At 49.5% G+C, this 24739-nt stretch overlaps 1 protein-coding gene across 2 annotated transcripts in view; it reads right to left on the minus strand.

Moving 5' to 3' along the window:
* The window catches only part of Men (NADP-dependent malic enzyme), a 194884-nt gene that overhangs the window by 54910 nt on the left and 115235 nt on the right, over nt 1–24739 (minus strand). For both annotated transcript variants that reach the window (XM_084603162.1, XM_084603168.1), the window contains exon 2: nt 23961–24060. In XM_084603162.1, the coding sequence (XP_084459288.1) occupies nt 23961–24060 (100 nt within the window). The remainder of the gene's footprint in view (nt 1–23960; nt 24061–24739) is intronic.

A 24739-nucleotide genomic window follows, 5' to 3' on the forward strand; every position in this document is an offset into this window, starting at 1 on the left:
TGTCTGGCCACGGGAGAGTGCTCCGCTGAGCGGTCGGCCCCTCTAGGACTGCAGCGAAGGCGGTAGGGCCAAGCACACGCGTCTTGGCGCTCTGGCACCGGGACGAAGAGGCCACCTTCTTTGGCGAGGCTCGCGATGCAAGAGGCGCGCCGCCGGCCCCGGGTATCAGTGCGTGACCGGCGACCGCCCGCTTCGAACAACGCGAAGTACGCTTGCCCCTCTGCCCAAAAGATTGCGTGCCCCATCAAAAAGCAGAAAAAAAAAAGAACACGGAACATTTACGGCCTAGCCACGAACAAAGGCTAGGGCCGCCACGCGCAATCGCGCAGCTCCCGTTCTTCTCACGGGGCGCCGCTGGCGGGACTTGCGGCCCGTTTCTAGTCTACCGTGTCCCGTTCCGCTGTTGGCGTAAACGCCTGGCAGATTCCATAGCGCTCCTTATGGGTGCGCGTTCACACCTCGTGAAGCTGCGTTAGTTTTGTATTGTTGTCGAACCTGCTCCACGGGTTCTCTAAATGTTCCGGTGCCACGGTGGCTTAGTGGTTAGGGCGCTCGACTGCTGAACCCAAGGACCCGGGATCGAATACCGGCGGCAGCCGGAAAGCAAGGCGTCCGTGCAGAGTGCGACGCCAGTGCGCGCTAAAAAAAGAAAAAGAAAATCCCGGGTAGTAGAAATGTACTTTACGATGTTAAAACAATTTAAAACCTGCATCATACCTGCCAAACAATGGCGATGGTCAAAACTGCATTACATAACGCTCTATTCGAGCTGTCTTGAAGGTGTGTGGACAGCCTTGACTATGCCGAATTAGCTGATGCTCTTCTCGCGCATGCGCAGTATCCCATATTAGCCCCCCACCATCGCGCGTGCGCAGGAGGCATTCGGTTGTCCGACCTATATTTCCGCTAGAACGCCTCCGCTGTGCTAAATCTCTTTCCATTATGCAGATAAAACTATGCGAAACGAAGCCGCTCATACCAGCCGTCAACCAGTACCTCGTCGTAAAAATGCGTACGGCGTTCGAAGGAGATGCGAGGTGCAGCTAACGCTCACCTCGTTCTCGCAGTCGACGGCGCGTGCATCGTTTCGCACGTGCCAGAGACGCCCAGCTATCTTTAACCCATCGCATCGCTTTCGATACATTCTAGTTAGCCTCGCCGTCACGCACAAAGCGCAACTCGGTGGTCGGGCCACTGCATGACTTACAATCCAGGCGTCACCCCAAACACGTGCGCTTACCGGAACGACCGAAGCAAACTTCTCCCATGTCGCAGCACCTCGCCGTGACGTAAGAAAGCATCGGGCCTTGTGAGCGATCCTTGGGAAGCCAGCGCAGCGAAGGGCTCCACGTGCAAGACTCACCGGACCCGTCGCAGTCACGCACTGGAGCAGCATCACTGTGCAGCTACTCCCGCCGTGAACGCGCTCCGACTAATTTTAACCAGATGGACGATAATACAATCGTGAGAGGGACGTAACTCTTGCCGGCGAAGAACTCAGCGCAAATACATAAACTCAGCCTTCTTCATGGCCGATAGTGTGTGCCATCACATGTCCAGCGCGTGATGCGCCGCGACTGGTTTGCACGAGGACTTCGCGAGCTCTCACTGTGATGCCAAGGGCCCTGTTTGCCATGCTTCAGTGTATTGTTTTACATTACTATAAAGGACGTTAGAGGACGCCAGGTCTGTACTACACTTAATGAGAATGGCCGCAGCTGGCGCCTGTCAAGCAGCGTGATTCTGTTACCACGCACAATGGGACGCGCTGTCAGTCTCGTCAAACGCATGAGAACAGCGCCATCTCGGCATATCAAGGATCCTGCATATTATGTATGGGACGTGTTGCCGATGACGCCGCGTTCTCACCGTTCTTACAAGCACAATGCTGTGTGTGACCGGCAGCAACGATTCAACTCATAATTTGATGGTGGCTGCAGGTAGTATCCCCTCCCACACTTCTAGGAGGGCCTGAGAGACGGCGTTGCATGACCTACAGTCCCAACGGACCTTGTTCGCCAGGACGTGAGCGGCGTTAACGTCAATGGGGCTCCGCAATATTCGTGAGGGCCTGCTAGGCACAAAGGCCTCCTTGTAAACAAGTCAATGAATGTTTACCACCGCCACCACTGCCTGAGGCGTCAGAGTGATGGTAAAGAGGGTGTACGCGTTGCATAGACAGCCCTTACACGACTGATGTGTAGCGCATTCATCCCTTGCGCTGTCCTGTTCTCGGCCGAGAAGTATGATACCGCACCTTTCCTTTCAAGCAATTTACATTTATTTATTAAATGCGTAAGCATTGTATGGCTATGTGGGCTGGTTCTGCATGTGCGAGGAGGGACTGTCGGAGCTATAAATGAGGAACTATAGTTGGTATATCGAAAAAACAAATGGTACCATCAGAGAGCGTCAAGGAAAGCTGTGCGAGTGACAAATTGATTGATATGGGTTAATTAGATAACTATTTAGTGCCAGTTAAGCTATACGAGGGAGCCGAGATAGCCGCCAGCCAACTTCCGGTTTCGGTTCTCAGCTTCCGGTTCCGTGTCTCAGTGGAACGCCCCTTGTCGGTCCGCTGAACGCAGCAAAGTTCAACCAGCGTCCTATAATTGGTTTACCGGAAAAGAAATGCGCAGTATCTGTCACTCACGAAATCTCGCGGACAACACAGCAACGCTCAGGATAACGCATTTCTCCAGTGCGGATGCTGCAGTGGTCTCGGAACATTTTTCATCTCGCATGTCGCCAAGAGTGGTAGGAATTCGTTGATTGCACTCACGCGAAAGCACTTAACATTCATATCCTGTGACGCCGAAGTGAAACTGGCTTAGAGGAAACGCCTCAGCGATGCAATTCAGTGGTAAGAGCGCATGCGGGATCGAATCCCGGCCGCGGAGGCAGCTTTCGATGGAGCCGAAAAGCAGCAAGTTGCAATGTCAGTTCACGTTAAACAACGCCAGTAATAAAATAATTGGTTCATAGGAACGGAAGTCGCAATATTTGTCACAATTGTTCCGTGGACACCTGAACCACTCCGCCAGGAAATGCAGGAAGATGGTATCGAAAGTGGTTGCGACTGTAGGAAGAAGGAAAAGAAAATGCACGGGCTTGCTACTGGCTCTGGTGAGCCACCTCCGTTGCCTGATTTATTTATAGGAAGGGAAAGGCGCGGTAACTGTCTCACTTGTTATTCTGTGGACACCGCCACCGCGTCGTAAGGGAAGGGAGGAAGATGGGAGTGAAAGTGGAAAGAAAGAAAGAAAGAGGAGCCGTAGTAGAGGGCTATGGAGTAATTTCGACCACCTTGAGATCTTTAACGTGCGCTGACATCGCACAGCACACGACGCCTCTTCGTTTCGTCTCCATCGAAACGCAGCCGCCGAGGTCGGGTTACCTCCGCTGCCTCGTGCGGACAGAAAGGAAAATAAAGAAGAAAGAAAAAGAAGAGAAAGAGAAAGACGCGCGTCGCAACAGCCGCCGTCCACCACCGAAGCGGTGGCGGGTGCAATGATGGCCTACAACAGATAGAAATCCGGTGACAGGCTAGCCCCCGCCCCGGCCCCGGCCCCGTAGGGCCATGATCAGCCACCCTCCCCGATAGGATTGAAAGCGGAAAGAAATATGTGCCGTAGTGGAGGGCTGCGGAGTGATTGCAACCACCTAGATATCTTTAACGTGCACTCACATCGCACAGACCACGGACGCCTCTCCGCTTCGCCTCCATCGAAACGCAGCCGCCGGCGGTCGGGTTCGAACCCGGCTGCCTGCGACTGCGTTTTGTTAGAGGCGAAACGGAGCGGTCAGAATTACCGGAGCCCTCCACTACGGCATGTATCATAGCCTCAGTCGCTTTGGGACGTTATACCCCATAAACCGAACTGAACAGAAAGAGCGCTCTAACCCTCTCTTATCTCCGTGGACATCTCGACGGCACCGCGAGGGAAAGTTATCAAAAAAATTAAATAGCACTGCAGAATCAGCATTGCAGTTATGAGAAAGCAGGGATGCTGCTGTTGGATGCTTGTGGTTGCTTTATAGTTGCCTAATTGACTTGTTTACCTATTTTAGTCTTTGGTACTGGAAACGTTTTTGACCAACATTGACAAACCCGAAGTAATCGCATTGCAGGAGTGCAGTAAGCACGCTAAGCTAGCGAGTTACAAATCATACGCGGGACGAGATGACAACACGCGAGTGGTCACCCTTGTCAAAAGGAATATAACGGTGCTGCAGCATAATACCGGGACAACAAATGTTGACATTATACTAATCGAGATAATCCCACAAAAAAGAAAATTCAAAAGTCTCTTCATTCTCAATGTATATAGCCCGCCTCGACAAAAATGTCAATGCAACTTCAATGAGCTATTCGCCAAAGCGGGAGTGATCGCGAAAGGAGGACCCTTGTTGATAGTAGGGGACTTTAACGCGCATCACACGGCATGGGGTATAGATACAAGCAGGTAAAAGGACGCGAACTATGGAACAGCATTCAGCAGAATGGCTTATTGCTTCTGACGGATCCCCTGAAACCAACCCGCCAGGGTAACAGCGTTTCGATAGACACATCTCCGGACTTAACTCTAACCGGAGGCTGCATTTACGCCACGTGGTGCAACACAGGTGAAAATTTAGGCAGCGACCATAAAGTTATAGAAATCGTAGTAGATAACGGCCCACCGGTCGTCCGCACCAAAAAGGCAACGTTGGTGAACTGGGAGGCTTTCCGAAATGGCCGCACAGGGGACGAGGAAGGCATAAGTAACATTGACGATTGGAATAAAAAGGTCATTCAGTCGGTCAACGAAGCAACGTAGGAGGTGGAGGTTGACGAAGACATTGAAGGAGTAGACCGTCACATGGTCAGGCTCTGGCGTAAGAAGACGGATCTAGAAACGAGACACACACAGAAAAGAGGGAATAGGAACTTGCGCAGAGAATTGGCAGTGCTTAACAAAGAAATTGAAGAATATGCGCTCGTTTTAACGATGCAAAACTAAGGCAGCATTTGTGAAAAACTGGACAGGAATATCGGGAAGGCATGTACGTGGCACTTACTTCGGCATCTTCTAGATCCCGACAAATCTAAACTGGAGGCCAGGCAGCAAATTCACAGGCTAATACATACCTTTGATGGGACCGCGGCTACTCTCATAGCCCAAGTCCGAGACCGGTATTTGAACTGTGCAGAGGGTATAGGCCAACAAATGCCTGATTACAAGGGCCAGGAAAACTCGGAGCTAGATATCCCGATAACGGTTGCCGAAGTCCGGGCAGAAATAAATAGACTGAGAACAAAGACTGCTGCAGGTCCGGACAGAGTCAACAATCGCGTCGATCCGACACCTCGCATCATTCATGCAGGAGTGTTGGGAGGCCGGTCGGCTGCCGGCAACATGGAAGGCCGCAAACCTCGTATTCCTCCCGAAGCCGGGGAAGCGGCCAGGTTTCGAAGACTTGCGTCCGATCTCACTCACGTCCTGCGTGGGGAAACTAATGGAGCATGTTGTTCAGGCCCGGCTGAACCGGTTTTTGGAGGACAACGATATCTACCCGAACACCATGACAGGATTTAGACCGCATTTGGCCGCATGCGATGTCATGCTGCAGCTAAAAGAACAGATCACACACAATTCAACAGTAGACACCAGGGTGATCGTTGGTCTAGACGTGTCAAAAGCTTTTGACAACGTGAAGCAAAAGCTTTTGACAACGTGAAGCACTCAGCTATTCTGCAGAATCTCAGTGCATTAGATGTTGGAGTTCGCACGTACAACTACATACGCGACTTCCTCAGCGATAGAACGGCAACTATCAGTATGGGGGGACACAGAAGGTATTCGACTGGGAAGCAAAGCCATGCACACCGCAGGGATCGTTGTTGTCCCCGATGCTGTTTAATATCGCCATGATTGGTCTCCCCGCAAAACTAGAGGAACTCCAAGGGCTACACCATACATTATATGCAGATGACCTGACTTGTGCAGTGACGGTGAAATTGAACAGACACTCCAGCGGGCAATCGAAGTTATAGAAAGATACTTAGAACCGATCGGGCTCAGTCGTTCGGCAGAGAAATCGGAAGCGCTCGTTCTCACGTCAATGCGATCGTCATCGTCGGCGTATAAAGCAGGATAACCCGGAAATAACACTCAGGGTCAACGGTAACGTTATACCAACGGTGGCAACCATTAGAGTCCTGGGATTACGAATTCAGGCCAACGGCAGGAACTCGGAAACGATACAGAGGCTAGACGCTAGCACCAGTCAAACCTGTAGACTCCTGAAGCGGATCGCAAACAAACATGCGGGCATGAAAGAGGCCAACCTTCTTAGGCTAGTCCAGTCTTTTACAATCAGTAGGATAGTCTACGTGGCGCCGTATTTACGGCTTCACAAGGCAGAAAAGGAGAAACTTGACGTTCTCATTTGTAAAGGGATAAAAACGGCACTAGGCTTACCACTCAATACATCGACAAACAAGATAATGAGACTAGAGGTCTCCAATACCCTCGAAGAGCTCATTGAAGCTGCAAGGACTTCACAATACCAGAGACTGTTGCGCAGTCGTACTGGTAGGAGCATTTTGGAAAAACTGGGGTATGAGCCGCAAGCATGCTCCAGACGTACAGAAAAAGTACCTAGACAGGTTAGGAACAAATTAAAAATACCTCCGCTCCCCAAAAGCATGCACCCCGTTTACCATGAGAGCCGGAGGAGTGATAGAGCAACAGCGCTGCAAGCCCGTTTTGAGGGAAGCCAGGACGTCTTATATACAGATGCCGCACAATGCGCAAACGGTGGGGGACGTGTTTCAGTAGCAACTAGAGAAGACAGGGGCTCAGTAGTTTGCTGCAGCACCCGAAATTGGACCACAACGGAGGCGGAAGAGGTGGCCATCACGCTAGCTCTAACACAACAACAGGTCAAAATTATTGTTACAGACTCGAAATCAGCGATTAGAAACTTTGACGCGGGCCGCATTTCGGCCATAGCAGCAAGAGTGTTTGCCAGTGGTTCACCACCGGCAGAACAGGTCGCGCTCATTTGGACACCGGCGCACTAGGGGTTGAGGGGTAACGAGAAAGCGCACGTACTGGCCCGAGGATTAGCTACATTCCGGGATCCCAGCGACGACTTATGCGCAACCCCGTACCCCTTGCGCGATGAGGAGCCCCTGCAGTTCGACGATGACCTTAACACCTACCAAGATATCCTAAATCATTACAAATTAGGCAGATCAGTACAACCAAAAGCGTGTAAGCAACTCACCAAAAGCGAGGAGGTTATGTGGCGTAAGCTACAGACTGGAGTATTCCCGAACCCCCAGCTTTACAGCAAGTGGCACCCGGATATTGTTAGCCCCAGGTGCAAACGTTGCAATGGCATAGTGGACATGATCCATATGATATGGACGCGTCCTAGATTTGAAGAAACTGACAGAACAGATGAGTCCTGGGAGGCACTACTTCTCAAGCAGGACGAAGAAGGGCAACGAGAAGTCATCCGTCTTGCTCTGGTCGCTGCTCAGATCCAAGGGATCCAGGTCGGCGGCTGAGGGGGAGGACATGGTTGGGACAGAGCTTCGCCTCGGATCCTCACCAACCTTTTGACGGGTGCAATAAATGTTATTTCTCTCTCTCTCTTGGTACTTTCAAATTGCACGCCAATTCCTTCCTATGACCTTTTTCGGCTCTACTTCCGGTTGCGTGACGTACGTCACATCCTCTACGTCACATTATTTCACTTCTTGTTTAGAGAGAGAGAGAGAGAGAAGACTTTATTTACACTGACATGGACCTCGGGGATGGAGCTCAGCCAGGGGGAGGGTCTCCTTGCCAGCTCTCCTGCGCCGTGGCAGCAGAGGTTTTGGAGTAAGTAAGCCTCCTCCGACAGGCGTAGGACGATCTTTTGTTCATCAGCATTTGGGCTGAGGATGTAGGACTCCCAGATAATTTGATCAAGGGGATCAGTTTCTTTAGCTCTCGGAGAATCGGGGCATTGCCAGATTAGATGATTTTGACTCAGAGGTATACGGTGCATAGATTACAAGCCTCTGGATCATCTGTCAACTCGTAACATCCATTTTAGTCTTGGTACTTTCAAATTGCGCGCCATTCCCTTCCTATGCCCTCTTTCGGCTCTACTTCTGGTTGCGTGACGTCAAATCCTTGACGTGATCCTAATTTAGTGACTTAATTAGCTATTTTAGTCTCCTTTGGAGCTGTCATAAGCTGAAAACATCAGTTATTATGTCAATTAGGCTAATCAAAAGAATCGCCAACCGTAGGAGAGGAGTCATACAAAACGACCTCTGTAGGATAGTGCAGGCATTTGTCCTGAGCAGGATGGTGTATGCACCGCCATACCTAAAGCTAGATGCTGCGGACTATTGCGCCTAGGTATAGGCGTGGAACTTCCACCCGAGGATACGAAAACACAGCTACCCAAACTCCATAGGAAGCGACTAACGATCAAACCACTACCAAAGAATATGCACCTTTCTTACCACGAAGGAAGGAGGAAAGCTGGGGGAATACTCTGCGGGAAAAATAAGCAACGATCGAAGGAGCTGTCTATGTTGACGTGGCGGAATACGCAACAAGAGGAGCGTACGTTCGCACTGGGGGTGGTGGACGTGCACGGACGGCTGTGGGCCTCAGGGTCGATAGTGACAAAGAAACAGCCACGTATGATGACATACTATGGCAATGTCAAAAAGAACCTCCACCGTAAGATCTAGTACAAATTCCTTCTCTTGAGCGATGGGTGGCCGTTCTGGTCAGCTCGGACCCGGGCATTCAAGCTTTGGCCACCGAGTGTGCCACTATAAGGTCGCCACCAGCCATAGACTGGAGGCCATCTAGAGCGGACCGTCTGCATCTGCATTTTGACGAAGTAAATGTTTTCCAATCCAAAATAACTATTTTAGTCTTTGGTACTTTCAAATTGCGCACCAATCGCATTATCTGTCACTCGCGGAATCCCGCTTTCATCCTCACGGGAGATAAGCTGAATTATAATGATGTTTCACTATCCGGGGCGTGCATAGCGTATAGAAAACGCGTATGGATGTCAGGCATGAGCGAACCGTTGTACACCCCGCTCGACACTACTTCATCGAGAGCGTGGTATACCTAAGAGAAATTCTTCGTGCACAAGATAATTCTCCGGAGTGGCTACCTGTACTGGACCAGCTGCCTTCAGTAAAGCCCTTTTAAATCTAGCGCTTTAGGCAGAACGTGCCTAGTGCTTTTAGCATTCCTTTTGTTTTGCTTTGTTGTGTATTCAGAGTGTATGCTGCGTGCTTAAAAAATTGGTAATAAAGAAAAAAAAAAGAGGGGGGGGGGGGGGGGCGTGGCACAGCGGTGAAGCGCTCGGCTGGGGATCCAAGGAATGGAGGTTCGATTCCCAGTGGAGACTAATTTTCTTTTTTAGCGACGCTGTCAGAGCAGGCGATTGCTGCGGCCACCTGCGCTGCGCGTGACGTCACTCGGTCGCGACATACGCGAAGCTCGGCTCCGACCCTTGTAGTGAAGCTCTCACTTCAAATAAAATTACTTTAAACCGTCGTTTGCCGGCATCTCAATAAAGTTATACATACATACAATAGAGATTCTCTGAGATGTCTCTTCAGAGGAGAATGGCGAAAGCTTACCCTTCCTCTCCTATCATTTGCCTCTCACCGTTTGCCTCTCATTGGCGTTCGTTGCAGAGCTACATATAATTATAGACTGTTTAGAGGAAAGGAAAAGCGCTGTTTAGACGGTACAACATCGCTCCTGTCGCGTGGCGCTCCTTGGCACGCGTTCAAGTGTGGGATTGCAGATGGCAGAAAGGCTAGCCAGGGAGAGAGAGAGAACTTTTATTCGTCCAACAGAGTGACTATCCCGCTCTTCGGGGGTTAGACCCGGAAGGTGGGACAGTCGCCTTAGTTGCAGGCTGGTAGTTGGACTCAGGCGGCATCTTCGGCCAATCGAACAATTTCTCTTTGGGCTCTTGGGTGTGAGCTTCCCAGAAGGGTCTCCCAAGCGTCTTTAGTTATATTTTTAGCCCTGCCTGGTGACTTTGCACATTTCCATATTATGTGATCTAGAGATCCCCTTTCCTTACATAGTGAACATAGGTCTGATCGTATTTCTGTCCATATATGGTTGACAGGAACTGGGTTGTATGTATTTGTCTGTAGCTTTCTCCATGCTACTGCTTTCTCTTTGCCTAACGTGGGGTCTGGTGGCGGTAGGACTCTCCTGCTCAGTCTGTAGTGCATTGTTATTTCGCTATAGTTAATCAGGTCCTCTTGTTTGCCTTGCTCCAGTGGCACTCCTCCAGCCCGGTGTGTGAGATCTCGGGCTAGTTTGTGTGCCTCCTCGTTTTCGGGCACGCCTGCGTGGGCTGGCGTCCAAACAAGGGTGACGTCTATTTCTACTCGCTTTTGATCAAGGATTCTACCCGCGATTTTTGCTATTACTCCAGCGGTGTAGCTCCTGATTGCGCTTTTGCTGTCACTGACTATGTATTTCGCCTCGGTCTGAGCAAGAGCCAGTAATATTTCAGCCTCTTCCGCTGTCTGTATCGATTTTGTTTCTATAGACACTTCTGTAACCATTTCTCGCTTGCCAGTGAGTACGACTGCATTCACTTTTCCTTTACCGCAGTATGCAGCGTCTGCATATTCAATTCTACCTGAATTTTCCGTCTCGAATCTCCGTGTCTGTCTTTCGGCCCTTTTCTCTCTTTTTTGCTTATTATAGAGAGGGTGCATGTTCTTTGGTAATGGGGGGATATGGATCCGTTCCCGGACCTCCACTCTCATTTCCTGTGTCGTGTCCCAGTATTCCTTCGGTTGTATACCTATTTCCCTCAATTTTTTCCTTCCACCCTTAGTTTTCTCTAGCCTTCTTTGTTGTGTAGCTAGTGTTGCCTCAATTATTTCATCTAAGGTGTTGTGTATTGCCAGCATCATTAGCCTGTCCGTGGAGGTACCTGCCGGGAGGTGTAGTGCTCTTTTAATGCATTTTCTGATCATGCTATCGATCCTGTCTTTTTCGGCCTTTTTCAGGTCTAAGTATGGCGTGGCATACCCGACCCTGCTTATTACGAAAGCTTGTATGAGCCTTAATAGGTTACTTTCCTTAAGGCCTCCTTTTTTATTAGCTATTCTCCTTATAAGGTTTGTCGTTTGTATGACCTGTCCTTCCAGTTTCTCTATCGTTTCTCCGTTGTACCCGTTCGTTGTACGGAATCTCGCGGAATATGACAGATCTCGCGCACAAATCTCGCGAACTCTCGCGCATTGGATTTCGTTTCATAAGCATAGAAAGGCTCTCGCTTTAGAAAGAGTAAAAGGGAGATGTGCCGTAGTGGAGGGCTTCAGATAAATTTCAATAACCGTGCAGGTGTTAACATCCACTGAAATCGCGCAGCACACGACCGTCTTTCTGTTTCACCCCCTCCGGCAGGTTTGCAGCTCTCGAATCTAGACTAGCGGGAGGCCGCATTGCTTAGCTCCAACTCGGGCACACAGATCCGGGTCGTGACATGAAACCTAGATGCCGCCGAAAGCCAAGCTCATGGCTACATGATGGGACACTAGTCTGACACTAGTCTGCTACTTCCTGTCGATGAAAATAGTTTATCCTGCTCCTCATTCACCTCCATCGGAACGCTAACGAGATCCCATGCACTCAGGTCCGATACGGCTCTGTGCTGTAGCACTCTAACCGTGCCGAGCCACCAAGCGCGAGCGATGGTACGAGCGCTAGGCAACTGCAAGGTGGCTAGAAGGATTTTAATGAAGACACCCACAAGCACTCCTTTTTTAGGGTGGTACCGGCCTTTGCATGGGTCGATGCCACCAGCCGCTAATTTGCCGCCAAAAACAACAGTTAGGGTGGCTAATCCTGGCCCTGGTGGGGCTGGGACCGCCCCTTGTGGCGGGGGCTAGCCTGCTCTCTCTCTCTCTTTCTCTCTCTCTCTTGCTTCGCGTGCCTGGACAGCCCGCCGGGGTGGTGCAGTTAAAACCCCTCAATAAACTAAAAGTAGCGCCATCTCCTCTCTCCTCCTCCGGCGGCGCCGCTCCTCCTCTCGCATTTCGACCGTGGCTCCACCTACGGGGTGCGCGACTAGCGCGCGCTCTCCGGAGCAGGCGCCCTTCACAGCCGTCTCGATCAGCGCCGCGCGCGCGCCGATCGAAGCGGCCGTGCGCTGGGTCTCACCAGAGCCTTGCATTTTGTCGCAATGTGTTCAGGTTAAAATATTACTCACTGCTGAAACATAATTACCGAATGTTGACAGGGATTTCCCGCCAGAATAGTTTCAGCTGTGTCATACACCACATATACGCGATTTCGGCGTTGGTTCAACTCGTCGTCATCTCCGTGTGCCCGTAGTTCGTCACATTTGGCCACTCAGCGGCATGCTTTATAAAATGTGTAACTAGGCGGCGGACAGGAACAATTTTGGAACAGTCTGTGTATGGTTTCTTCGCAGCGTTGACTGGATTGCGAACTGCCGGTAAACTTGAGAAGTGTGGCAGCAGCTGTCTTCCATGTATTTTCAACTTCAGCTGCAGATCAAATTAACTATAGCCGGCGGAAGCTGCAGTCTTTGCAGAGTCTTTGCAGCTTTGATTGACTTGTGAGCTACCGGTAAACTTGGGGAGGGAGGTAGCAGTTATTTTTTTTTATATTTGGCGTTGAAACGGTGCCGTGTTCAGCTGCCATGGTGTGTCACCATACGTACACGATTTTGGCGTCGATTTAACTCGCCTTCCCCTCCTTGAGTCCGTCAGCCGTTGACAAAAGTGCGCAACATGCTTGAAAAAAAAAAATTAACTAGGCTGCGGAAGCTGCAGTCTGTGTGGTTTCTTTGCAGGTTGGACTGAAGTGTAAGCTACCGTGAAACTTGAGAAGCGTGGTAGCAGTTTTTTTTTAATATTTTGCGCTGAAACGGTTCCGTTTTCAACTGTCCGTGCGTGACACCATTTGTACGCGATGTCTGCGTTGGTTGAACTCGCCTTCACCACCGTGCTTCTATCAGCCACCGGCCAAAGAGCGCAACATGCTTGAAAAAAAAAATTTAATAGCCAGCGGGAACGATTTAGTAGCAGTCCGTGTGGCAGCAAAACACACGGCGATATGTGCCGCGCGCGCGCCGCCCGCCCCGCTGGAAAGGAGGAAGCTGCACGCCCAGCCAAAAAAAAAAAAGCGCGCGCGCGCACGTGACGGCGCTCGGCCAATGAGAGGGTCGAACGACGAAGGAGAGCGCAGGAGAGGAGGGGGGCGGCAAACTTCTTATGTTGGCGCTACTTTTAGTTTATTGAGGGGTTTTAGGTGCAGTGGTAAGACGCGCGACTACTGTGCCGGAGTACCCGGGATCGAATCCCGGCCTCGGCGGCTGCGTTTCGATGGAGGCGAAACGAAGTGGCGTCCGTGTGCTGTGCGATGTCAGCGCACGTTAAAGATCCCCAAGTGGTCGAAATTACTCTGTAGCCCTCCACTACGGCTCCCCTTTCTCTCTTTCCACCTTCATTCCCACCTTCTTCCCTTCCCGTACGGCGCGGTTCAGGTGTTCACTGAACAAGTGTAACAGATACTGCGCCTTTCCCTTCCTGTGAACCAATTATTATTATTAGTAGTAGTAGTATACAACAGGAAGATCCCGTGTCTCTATCTGAATGTGGGTTGTTATACTTCCTTTACGACAAGACAGAACGCCAAAGTGAAACTACTAAGTGAACAAATACTGATTTGTCCATGGTTTCGCTTTCTCATGAATAAGAGTTCCAAAGCAGAGCACTGCTCCAATAACGAATAGCACTGTATTGCTGTGTTAACCCGCTCATAAGTGTAGCGCGGTATAGCTATTCCTGAACAGTTGCACCGGCCCTACAGAGCAGAAAGATTTGCCAGCCGCCTTTGCCCCGTGAACCGAAGCAAAGGCGTCATGCCTATTCGCGCCAGCGCCTTTCTGGAAGCTCAGAGAAATCGCCACCTACCCTCTCCTAAGCCAGCGCTCTCGTGTTCACCGCATTCCAATTCTGTCGAGACAGCGGAAACAGTCCCTCTGGCAGTCCAGAAAGGGACAGAGTCAAGCCCCTCACGCGGACTGCGTTTCCGGAAGTAATGGTTACCGCGGCTGTGCAACATAGACGGATGAAGGCGGAGAGCAGGTTATGGAATGTGGAACCTTGCGAAAGCAAATAACGAATATGCATCAAAGCGCATAGTCTGAAGGAGGAGACCGACGCCAAAAACCTCTTACCAAGCGAGAGCCGCAGAGTAAGTCAAGACTGCTATACTTGGAGAATCGACTGCGTGACCGCTTGGCGCTCTTTTTAAGCAGGGCACCTTGTTGTTGTTGTTGCGACTGAAGGAAACGAAAATGCACGGGCCTGCCACATCCGCTGCCTCGTGCGGACAGAAGAGGGAAAGTAGAGAAGAAAGAAACGGAAGAAATGGAGAAAGACGCGGGTCGCAACAGCCGTCGTCCACCACCGAAACAGTAGCGGGTGCAATGACGGCCTACAACAGATAAAATTATGGTGGTGGCTTCCAAAGTCACATGTAAATCCTCCCCTTCATCCCCCCTCTGTAAGACATTGTGTGTGTGTGCGTGTGTGTGTATGTGTGTGTGTGTGTGGCGGGGGGGGGGGGGGCTGTGCGTGTGCCGGAGTAAGCACGTGACATATTTCTCCGACCTGTGCAGGCACGCAAGCACTTCCAACAAGTTCACTCGCCGCGGAGCGCATCGTTCCCATGACGCTGCGCTGCGGAGCCTGTTTTCCCGTGCGAAGAGCGAATACACGCTTCATTCTACGATTTATATGCCAGACGAGGGCTTTGCTCGTACATTTAAGCTTGGTCGACTCGGCAAACATCCCAGCCTCGGCGGCCGCTTTTCGATGGAGGCGAAAAGCAAGGCGCCCGTGTGCTGTGCGATGTCAGTGCACGTTAAAGAACCCCAGGTGGTCGAAATTTCCGGAGTCCTCCACTACGGCGTCTCTCATAGCCTGAGTCGCTTTGGGACGTTAAACCACACAAACCAACCAACCATCCATCCCACATAAAAAGCAATGCGATAGCTACCGATGTAAGCAAGCCGTACAATAGGGAGCTTCAGATCCATCAGAAAATCGGCGCGCTGTAGCGTTCCTTTTTTCTTTTTTCAATGCGGGCGATTGTAATAGGAGTTTGATGAGTGTTATGACGTCAAGGGGGTCCCTCATTCTAAGTTCTGACTATAACATCCTTGAACGATACTGCACTGTGGCTGACTATCAGTCACAGAGTGGGCCCATCGACGCACAGATGAGAGCTGGTAGAAAGTTTACACTACGAGATGAGAAAATGTTGCGCGAGACTCGGTTTCAGGGGCACTCCGAAACAAAAAGGAAAGAAAGCATACGGAAGGTGAGAAACTTCCCCTCGGGCAGTACTTCAAATTCGTAAAGCTAGAATTGCTTCGCACGCTTATGGCTATGTGAACTTGGTGTACTTATTGCAACGTGGGCGCCGCTACAAATCTTCATCATGAAAAACTGTTCGTAACGCAGTTTTACGGTGGACCAGACACGTAAATTACATTGTGGATAAAGCAGAATTTATTCTCGTTTTCTTTTTAACGCGCGCAATTTCAAACAGCTTCCACGTGACCAAAACAAGAATCTGTATTTTACGTATGTGGAATCGGTGCTTGAATACGCCTCCGTTTGCTGGGACCATATGCACAGGAACAGGAAAGGAACAGTATGCTGGAAAAACTTCAAAATAAGGCAGTTCGGTATGCAATAGGTAATTACGACAGGTGAGTAAGTATGACTAATATGCTACACGATCGCTCCGGTGGCCTGATTTAGCGGATCGCCGAACGCATCTTCGTCTCAAGTTTTTTTTTTGTTTTTTCATAGCATTTTTCATAGCCAAATTGGTATAGTACACGAGAGGAGTACTTGAAACCGCCCACTTATATATCAAAGAGGAAGGACCGTAATTCAAGGTTAAAAAGTATTCATTTAGGACTGATTCTTTTCGGCATTCACTTTTTGTGCCAGTGGAACGAGCTATCACGTGTAATCGTTTTAATCTCATTTTTCCACGCTACGTCTGTATCTATGTTTTTTTAGTATATCATGTTCGTTGTATCAGCAAGCGCATTAGTGTTTACACCCCCCCCCCCCCCCCCCCCCCCCGTCTTGCTGTATTGCCACGAATGCGATGCAAGTATTCGATCACAAAGTAAAGAAAAAAATAGAAGAGCGATGAATTAGAGCAACACGCCAAGAATTGATCCTGTACCGATAGCAGCATAGACACTGCATCAGCACTATTCAGACGAAGAGGTGTTGCATGGAATTGAAAGTCTCCTCCGACCTTAGTTAATACTGGCGCCCGGGCCAACTCGACACGGCGCTTTTGTTGTTGTTGCTCTTGTTCTTCCCGAGGCACACGCAAGGCCTTCGAATGTTGCCGGCCGCTCGGCGCAAGTATTAGAGATCACAAATGGACATGCAGCCAAAGTTAATTCCTATTGAAAAATCACACACATGTGCGTCTGCTGCACTGCTTCTACTGGATACGTGTGTGTCGCAAGTTAGTTTAGATGTCCGGTCAGTACAACGAAGTAAGATGGACGTGCACAGTGGACCCTTTTCCCGTATAATGAGTAGCGAAACCAACTTATACTTTAAACCTGCGCAAGTGGAGAACATGATGAGACTATCCCGGTGGGTAAAAGGTGGCTGTTCCTGGCCCTACGGGGCTGGGACGGTAGGTCAACGCCGCTCGCGGCGGGTGTAGCCAGCCACCGAATTTTTATCTGTTGTGGGCCGTCATTGCACCCGCCACCGCTTAGGTGGTCGACGACGGCTGTTGCGGCGCGCGTCTTTCTCTCCCTCTTCTTTTTCTTTCTTCTCTACTTTCTCTCTTCTGTCGGCACAAGGCAGCGGAGGTGGCTCAGCTACAGAGCCAGTAGCAGGCCCGTGCATTTTCTTTTCCTTCTTCCAACAGCCACAACAATATGAGACTATCCTACCATATGCAGAGCTGAAGAGCGCAAATTTGGCAGGGACGCAATACTGCTTTCATGTATATTAACATGAAAGCGCTACACACCTCGAGGTTCATAAATCGTCAGCTTGAATCTCCGTCGCAAGCTACCCTCGAAATGGTCTAGCGGATGTGTACTACATGCAACGAGGAATCGTATGAAACCATGCGGAACGTTGTATGTGACGAAAAGCTGCTACATTAGTTTTATACAAAAGCGAGTACAATGCATACAATGGAAGTACATATGACGTCTGTTCGAATCCCTGTCGGAAGATAGCTTCCACCTTTACCAGCATACGTATACTACATACGTGCAACGAGGCATGGTATGGTGCCAACCGTAGCACTCTAAAACGAGCGGTCAGTCGCTTCACAATACTGACACAAATGTGGGAAAAACGGCTGCCACGGGGACAACCCAGCCAGTGGCGAACATACATCGACGAATGAAATGCATAGGGTTGAAGGGGCCCGGTGGTTGCCGCCTCGTTTGTGAATGAATCAGTTCATCCAGGGATGCATCTTGGAAGTCTGCCTTGCCGTGTACGTCACACGGTCGCTTGATTACGTCATTTCATTTCCTCGTTCTTGCTGGAATTTTTACCACCATATTGCGAGCCCCAACGACGACGAACGACATCACCGGGTTTCCCCGTAATGTAACATATAATGCTTTAGCATTATCCACGAGGTCCTCGTATCATATCCTAGTCCTGCAGAGGTAGGCATATATATGACACGCATGCTTTTCCTCATAAACTTAACACAAACTGGCGAGGTCGAAAAGAAAAAAAAAAAGGGGGGGGGGGGGGGGGGCACTGTACATAGGAGCGCTCGTGTGTGGGCTCCCTTTCATTCACTCTCGTCATCTTGCGGAATTAAAGCCAGTTCAACTCACTCAGTTCAGCATCTTCTTGCACGCATATGATGCACACAACTTACATTCTCGGATAACGAACAGCTTATTGGCACCGCCATACTCTAAACACGGTAACTGGGCAACTGTAACCGTACGACAAACCTGGCTATACAAGCCTGGCAGCGGTAGCAACCGCAACGCGTTACTGGATTTGCGGTACGGCTGTCTGGCTGCGCTAAAACGAGCGCTCGCTGTTCGTGCTGTCAACGGCGTCAAGGCGGCCCGTTTTACCTCGGATTAACCACTCCTCCAAGAAAACAGCGATACCTCAATTGCCGATGGATGGATAGAATAACTTTATTTGCACCCATCAATGAGTCAGAGGGTGAGGAAGACTTGAAACTTGACCGCCGTCATCTTTCTCCCTTTCTGCGGACTGGATCCCTTGGGATTCCAGATGAATGACTTTCTTTTGGACTTCTTCGTTGTAGCTGATCACTAAAGCCTCCCAAGACTCCAGTATTCCTGCAGGTTCGTTTTAGCGAGGGCTCGTCCACACCGTGTGTATCATGTCAGCAATTTTGTTACAATGTTTACACCGCGGGTCCTGTATAGCCGGATACAGGATGATATCTGCTCAGTGCGAGTGGGTTGGGAAAAAAAGCCGCCTACAGTTTTCTCAATATAACCTTTTCTTTTCTGCTCAGGTATTTGCCTGCTCGAAACAGTATTTGTCTTTCTAATCTGTAACGATTTAGAATATCGTTATATGTGTTGAGCTCCCCACTCTGAAGGGGCTCTCTGCTCAATGAGATCGCACTGACATCCCGGTTTGTGAGTCCTCGGGCCAGTGCATACGCTTCCTCGCCGAAAAAAAAAAAAATCTGATTATGCCACTGCACCATGCACGATGCATTTCTGCAAAGAAATGTGTGTGCCATGCGTTTACAGTTTGGTCGTGAGATACATGCGGTAGTGTGACATATAACTCAGCCAGGCACAAAACAGCGAAAGGTTGCTTGGAAAAGGACCTTTCAAATTACGCTAGCTTCCACTTTATTCACAACGCCGGAGCACTATTTCCACATTCACACCCGAGGAGAATGAACGTCTAGACGAGACGTTTTCTATCCTATCGAGCGTTGAGGTTTGCTCGCCTTAGTGCGTCCCGCCCGCGCGCGTGTTTTCTGCGCGTATCGGCGTACATCATCTTCTCCGCCATTTGTATTCAACCGGCGGGTGGTGCCGTTCCAGTGGAATATAACCGAATGTCCGCGAATCGAACGCCTTTTAAAAACCAGCACAGCCGTCTTCAGTCATGCGACCTTCGCGCCGCTCGCGATGTGCATACATCACCCGAGTATCCGCGCGAGAACAACCTAGTAACGGGAGGAGGGGAAAGTGAGCGAGATATGAAAAAAGAAGAAAAAATAAGGCGCCGCCCTGAACGATGGAAACCCGTTAGATACATGGCGCGCCGCGTAGCACATTCACAGTCTGGAAAACAGAAAAGAAGACGGAAAGCGACACTTAACAATCATGCCCAAAGCAAAAAGGGGAGGAGGAATGGACAAGCTTCGTTCTCCCTGCCCTTCGATCTGGCGAACAGCGCCTCAAGAGTCAGTTTCCGGATACGCCAGAGCGAAAAGAGAAGTGGACAAGGACGTCGGCTGCATGAAAGGCAGCCGCCGCTGATCGGCCGCTTGCCGAAAGCCGTAGTGCTTTAATTGCTGCACTTCCGATAGAAAAATTCCAAACACACGTCATTGCCGGTTTCCTTCATTGGGAGCTCTGCAGCTGTTATTTATACCCTTGCGGCAAGGCGCCCGCTTTTTGAACGCTACTTTTCTTTTTTCTTTTTTTTCTCAAAGCGTCCAGCGTTTTTTTAGGTAGTCAGTGATGCCAGATAGACTTTTGAAATGTTTGATGAAAAGAACGGCAAGGCCATTTCGCGACTAGAAATGCGTATCGCCAAACCAAGAAATAGTGATTGTTGTGGCTTTTGCTTTTCTTGTTCCCTACGTGACTGTCCACGAAGGACCTCTGGCACCAAAAGAAAGAATTTCAAGCCCGATGTTACCTGGAAGAATTTGATCAGAGAAGAAACGAAGGCTACAAATTGAGCAACGACTTTATTACAAGAAAAAAAAAACACACACACAGCATAACCTAAATTCGAGAGCGAATAGACTGAGAGACCAGCGTCGCCTGTAGGAAATTCTCTCACGTGATATAGTGTTTAAATAAAGGCCACTACAGCCAACGTTTCTTTGCGGATATAGCTTCGAGCGACAAAAGGTATTTGATTGGGGCTCGACTAAGTTTATTTTAATTAGGCTACAAAGCTCTAAGCACGTGTGAAATTGAAAATATTTTAGCCATTCACCTCATTTTAGTCCAATATATCCGCAAACATTAAATTAAGTATCCGCAAAACAATTGTTACAATTTTGTTTCGACAGCAGCACGCAATGCACGTGCGCAGATCTATGGCAGGTGACTGTAGCGATCCAAGCCTTGAAATGCACCTTATGAAGCGCGCTCTACGCCCCGCTCTCTCTTCAGCTTGTTCTCTAGGCAAGCATTTCATTTTTTTTTTTCGTGAGAGGAAATAAGAGGAGGGGGGCGGGGGAGGGGGGGGGGGGGGGGGGCTACACGCGGCTGACGTTATTGTTAAAGGATTACAGTAGACTGCACTTACCGTTGGCACCACTGATACAACATGACTCCTACGCTGACTGCCTCCATCATCCCTGTCGGCCAAATTACGTCGCCTGCTGGAGAAATTTCCATCTGATTCACTGCTCCCAAATCGCGCTCTGCACCAGCTACGGCCAAACTTGTCCCTGATGCTTCATCTACCCTCTTTGCGCTTCTCCCTCCTGCGTTCGCCTTGTACTCTTCGCGTTCTTGAATTCTCCAGGTACGAACCCGGGGACCGCTTCGGCATCTCCAGACGACCTTCAAGATCTGCCACGGTCAAAAGGGGATCGATTTCGCCTGTCTACAGCAAGTCTAAGTGCATGAGCACGCGACTAGTTAACCACCTGACCATGAATTGTGACCTTTGAACTTGAAATTTTATAGATTCTCAGTGGTGCCAAAGATCTCGTGCAGGGGCGCTGTGACGTCAGCTGAACGCGCGGTATTAGCATAAACAAGCAAAACAGGGCTACGACTAGTCAGACTTAGTTTGAAAGAGTTTAAACAGTGTATTTTTTTCTTTTATTTCGACCAGGATGCCGTCATGTTTCTCTTTGTAGGCCTGCGGCGATGTTCTCAACATGATTTGTGGCATTCAAGCGCTAAGCACGTCAGCTCGCCGAATGGGCAGTATTGATGGCGTACTATACTGACGGCAGTGGTGGCCCCAGTGGCACAGCCACCTAGTACCACCACCGGGCTTGTCGGAGTTCTTACGGGCTCAACATAGATGGTACATCCTGTCCAGAGTTGGCTAACCGTCATTAAACGGTGAGCGATTCAAGCCATATGCCATATCCTAATTTCGACCCCGTTTCTTACTCTATAGTTTCAACGACTCAGGCAATCATTGCGATTCCCCATTTTACATCTGCAACTAGCGACACACCAGAGCTGAACCCTTATATAAATATATACGTTTTTGGTGGCACATGTATCTTTGCGATCACGGGTCTTCACCAGGATAAGAGAAAACTAACGTTGATATATTGGTTGAAAAAAAAATGTGGATGTTTCTTTTTTTCTTGCGTCTTGTGTTCAGTGTGGTGTAAAAAAAAAAAAAAGTGTCGCCTCGCATCCCCTATGTATACTTCTGCCTATTTCTCTTGGGCTAGATCGTCGATAATCAATCTCCAAGAAATGAAACTTTTGCTGAAGCAAGTGCAAGTTATATAGCCTCGTTGAGGTCACTGCCTAATCGCATACCAAAGTGGCTTGAAATGAGGTCCATTCCGTCACACGTGTTCGCAACGCACCGAAAGCTTACGTCAGCTCCCAGTCATCTGTTGGCCACGCCTCGCTCCGGACCTTGACACCAAAGCGTATCGCGTTCTCCAATAAAGGGTTGAGCACTCAATTTTCTCCATCGCAGAAATTATGACCTTCGAAACGCTTTACAGTATAGCGATACAGTATGCAATTATCAAAGCGATGCAGGCAGACGAATAGCGCCGGGCGGCAACACTGTTTCTTTTCTTTCTTAAACACCGCAGAAAATCAGAAACCCCAGATGAGGGCTGCACGGACCTGAACCGCTTTGGACAAAAATCAGCAAGACAATAATACCTGACACAGTATTACATACGCTATTATATTGTGCATACTATATGTCATATATTAGTGAAACGTTCAGAAATACACTATTACAGCAAAACATCCTGTCGCTAGACACAGTACTTGAAAACAACAGGCCGAACTGACTGCACTTCGCTTCACCGGACCCTAATCGCTATTCTTGAGTGACATACGAATGGCGGAGTGAGGATGCGGTAGGCCGAATACAGGCGCTCTACTACACTGAAACATGTCGCATCCTTTAGATAGCTGAGGCAGGACAGTAGTAAATCCCGAGGAAGGCGAGGCGTAATTTTGGTGGTTGTAGAGGTATGAGCGAACAAGGATGGACAATGCGCGGATGTTTCGGCAAGATTGCACAAATACTTTTACCTAGATTTGCTAAATAATAATAATAATAATAATAATAATAATAATAATAATAATAAGAGTTGGTTCACAGGAAAGAGAAGGCGTAATATCTGTCACACTTGTTCTTGTGAACATCTGAACCGCGCAGTAAGGGAAACGAGTAAGGTGGGAGTTAAAGTGGAAAGAAAGAAATAGGAGCCGTATTAGAGGGCTACGGAGTAACTTCGACCACCTGGGGATTTTTAATGTGCGCTGACATCGCACAGCACACGGACGCCTATTCGTTTCGCCTCTATCGAAACGCAGCCGCCGCGGTCGGGTTCGCAACCGGGTACTCCGGCACAGTAGTCGGGCGTCTTACCATTGCACCACCCCGAAGGGGCAGGATTTGTTAAAGTCAGGTACATAAAATACAGGAGTAAATACTTAGTCCAATGCCAAATCCTGGACTAAATACGTATATTCCAATGCCAAGATGAGAACTGGCGCTCTAAAGTGGCCGATTTCAGTCGCAAGCCAGCTGGCACGTCTATATGCTCAGTTCACCTGTTGGATAATAACCGTACTCGCAATCGGTATAATTTCGCATGAAAGGCTGCCCCCAGAATAAAAGTTGGGCATTAATTTGGCTAAAAGGCGGTGAAACACGATAGCTACACCCCAGCAAGATATCTAGTCAAGTGCAGCACGGATCTGCAATTGACTGTAGAAGAACACTCCATTGCGACCCCTAAACGCCGCACTAAAGAACCTAATTAGCGATTAAAATGTTTTAGCTTGTCTCCACACGCGCACACAAGAACCTTTGCACAATTTCTGGAAAACAGTTTCCATGCGTGTTTTTTTTTTTTTTTTTCGCATATTGTATAACTGCGCCATAAGAGTCCATATGTGCGCAGATCCTCCCTCGGCAGTCCTGTGGTTTGTAGTTATATTCATATTCAAACAAGCACCCCACTGGTTTTCTTTGTCATAATAATTCGTTGTCAACGAAGGGCAAAATTCAGAAGCAAAATTGTGCAACGCAACAAAACCACAGACAATTTCTAGCAAAGTGCTCATAAAAGTACAGTTATTTACCAGTGCGCCAAATTGGTTTCATATATGGCGAACTTAAATACTCATTCTGAAGACATGACAAATTTCATAAGCGAAAATCTGCCACGCATCGGAAACTTGACCACGGTATTTTACAATACTCACAGTTGGTTCAAAATTCAAAGGTGTCCCAGAAAATTCGGACACTCTTGGGACACTAGCACCCACGAGAATCCGATCCTATACCCGAAACGTGTCGGGTACATTCGGGCTCATGATGATGATGGTACTAGATATTCTATAATCTACTCGGCTACCCTCTTCTCAATCGCGCAGGGGCCTCACACAAACACGAACTTTTAAAAGAAGCCAGCACTCACCTTACAGATCCTCGGGTCCCTCAGGTAGTCCATTCTGCGAGCGAACTTGGGGCAACCGACGATGACTGCTCCAGCGGTGCCGCTTCCGACTGCCCCGTTCCTGGAACAGTGTTCGCAGCACTGAGTCTTGCCGTTCGCCAGACCCATGGTTTCGGCCGCAATCACACACAAACGCGGGAAAAGACACGAGCAGATGGCAAAGGGCGGCGGTAAAACACGCTCGCGCTGTTTCCACAATGATCGCCAAGGTTACGCAAGTCACACTTGGAGCGCGCTGTCAGCACCACGCCCTCTTCCAAGAAAGCGGTCCCCTGCTACACCAGCTAGTCCACTAGTGACCGGGAGACAGGAGGAGACGTCTTGGACGCGGAACAACACAAGAAACTGCCACCCTTGATGTGGTGCGTCGATCGATATGCGACTTCCCCCACTGGAAGGAAGTAGGTGCACAGTGCGTCAAGTCCACGCACACACTGCTACCAGGACGACAGCTGATAGCCGATGGTTAGTCGGCCAACGTTATTTTTGGAAACCTGGCCAGTGCGATCTTGCCGCAGAAAACGAGGGTATGCGTTTGTCAAAGCCGGCGTCCGGTGCGTGTTCAGTTGACAAAATTGCAGACTGAGGCCACGCTCTCCGCGTGAAACAGACCCGCGCCAGCGGGGTGACGGCGATTAACGGCCGTCTGAAGAACGAAGGCCGCGCCGCTAGAACTGTTACACCCGCACGCACAGTGCTCGACCACTGCGGGAGACCGGAACGGTCCGCACGTATCCGCA

The sequence above is a fragment of the Amblyomma maculatum genome, chromosome 1, assembly GCF_055883805.1.
Source record: "Amblyomma maculatum isolate TAMU_Amacu chromosome 1, ASM5588380v1, whole genome shotgun sequence".
Taxonomy (NCBI): Eukaryota; Metazoa; Arthropoda; class Arachnida; order Ixodida; family Ixodidae; genus Amblyomma; species Amblyomma maculatum.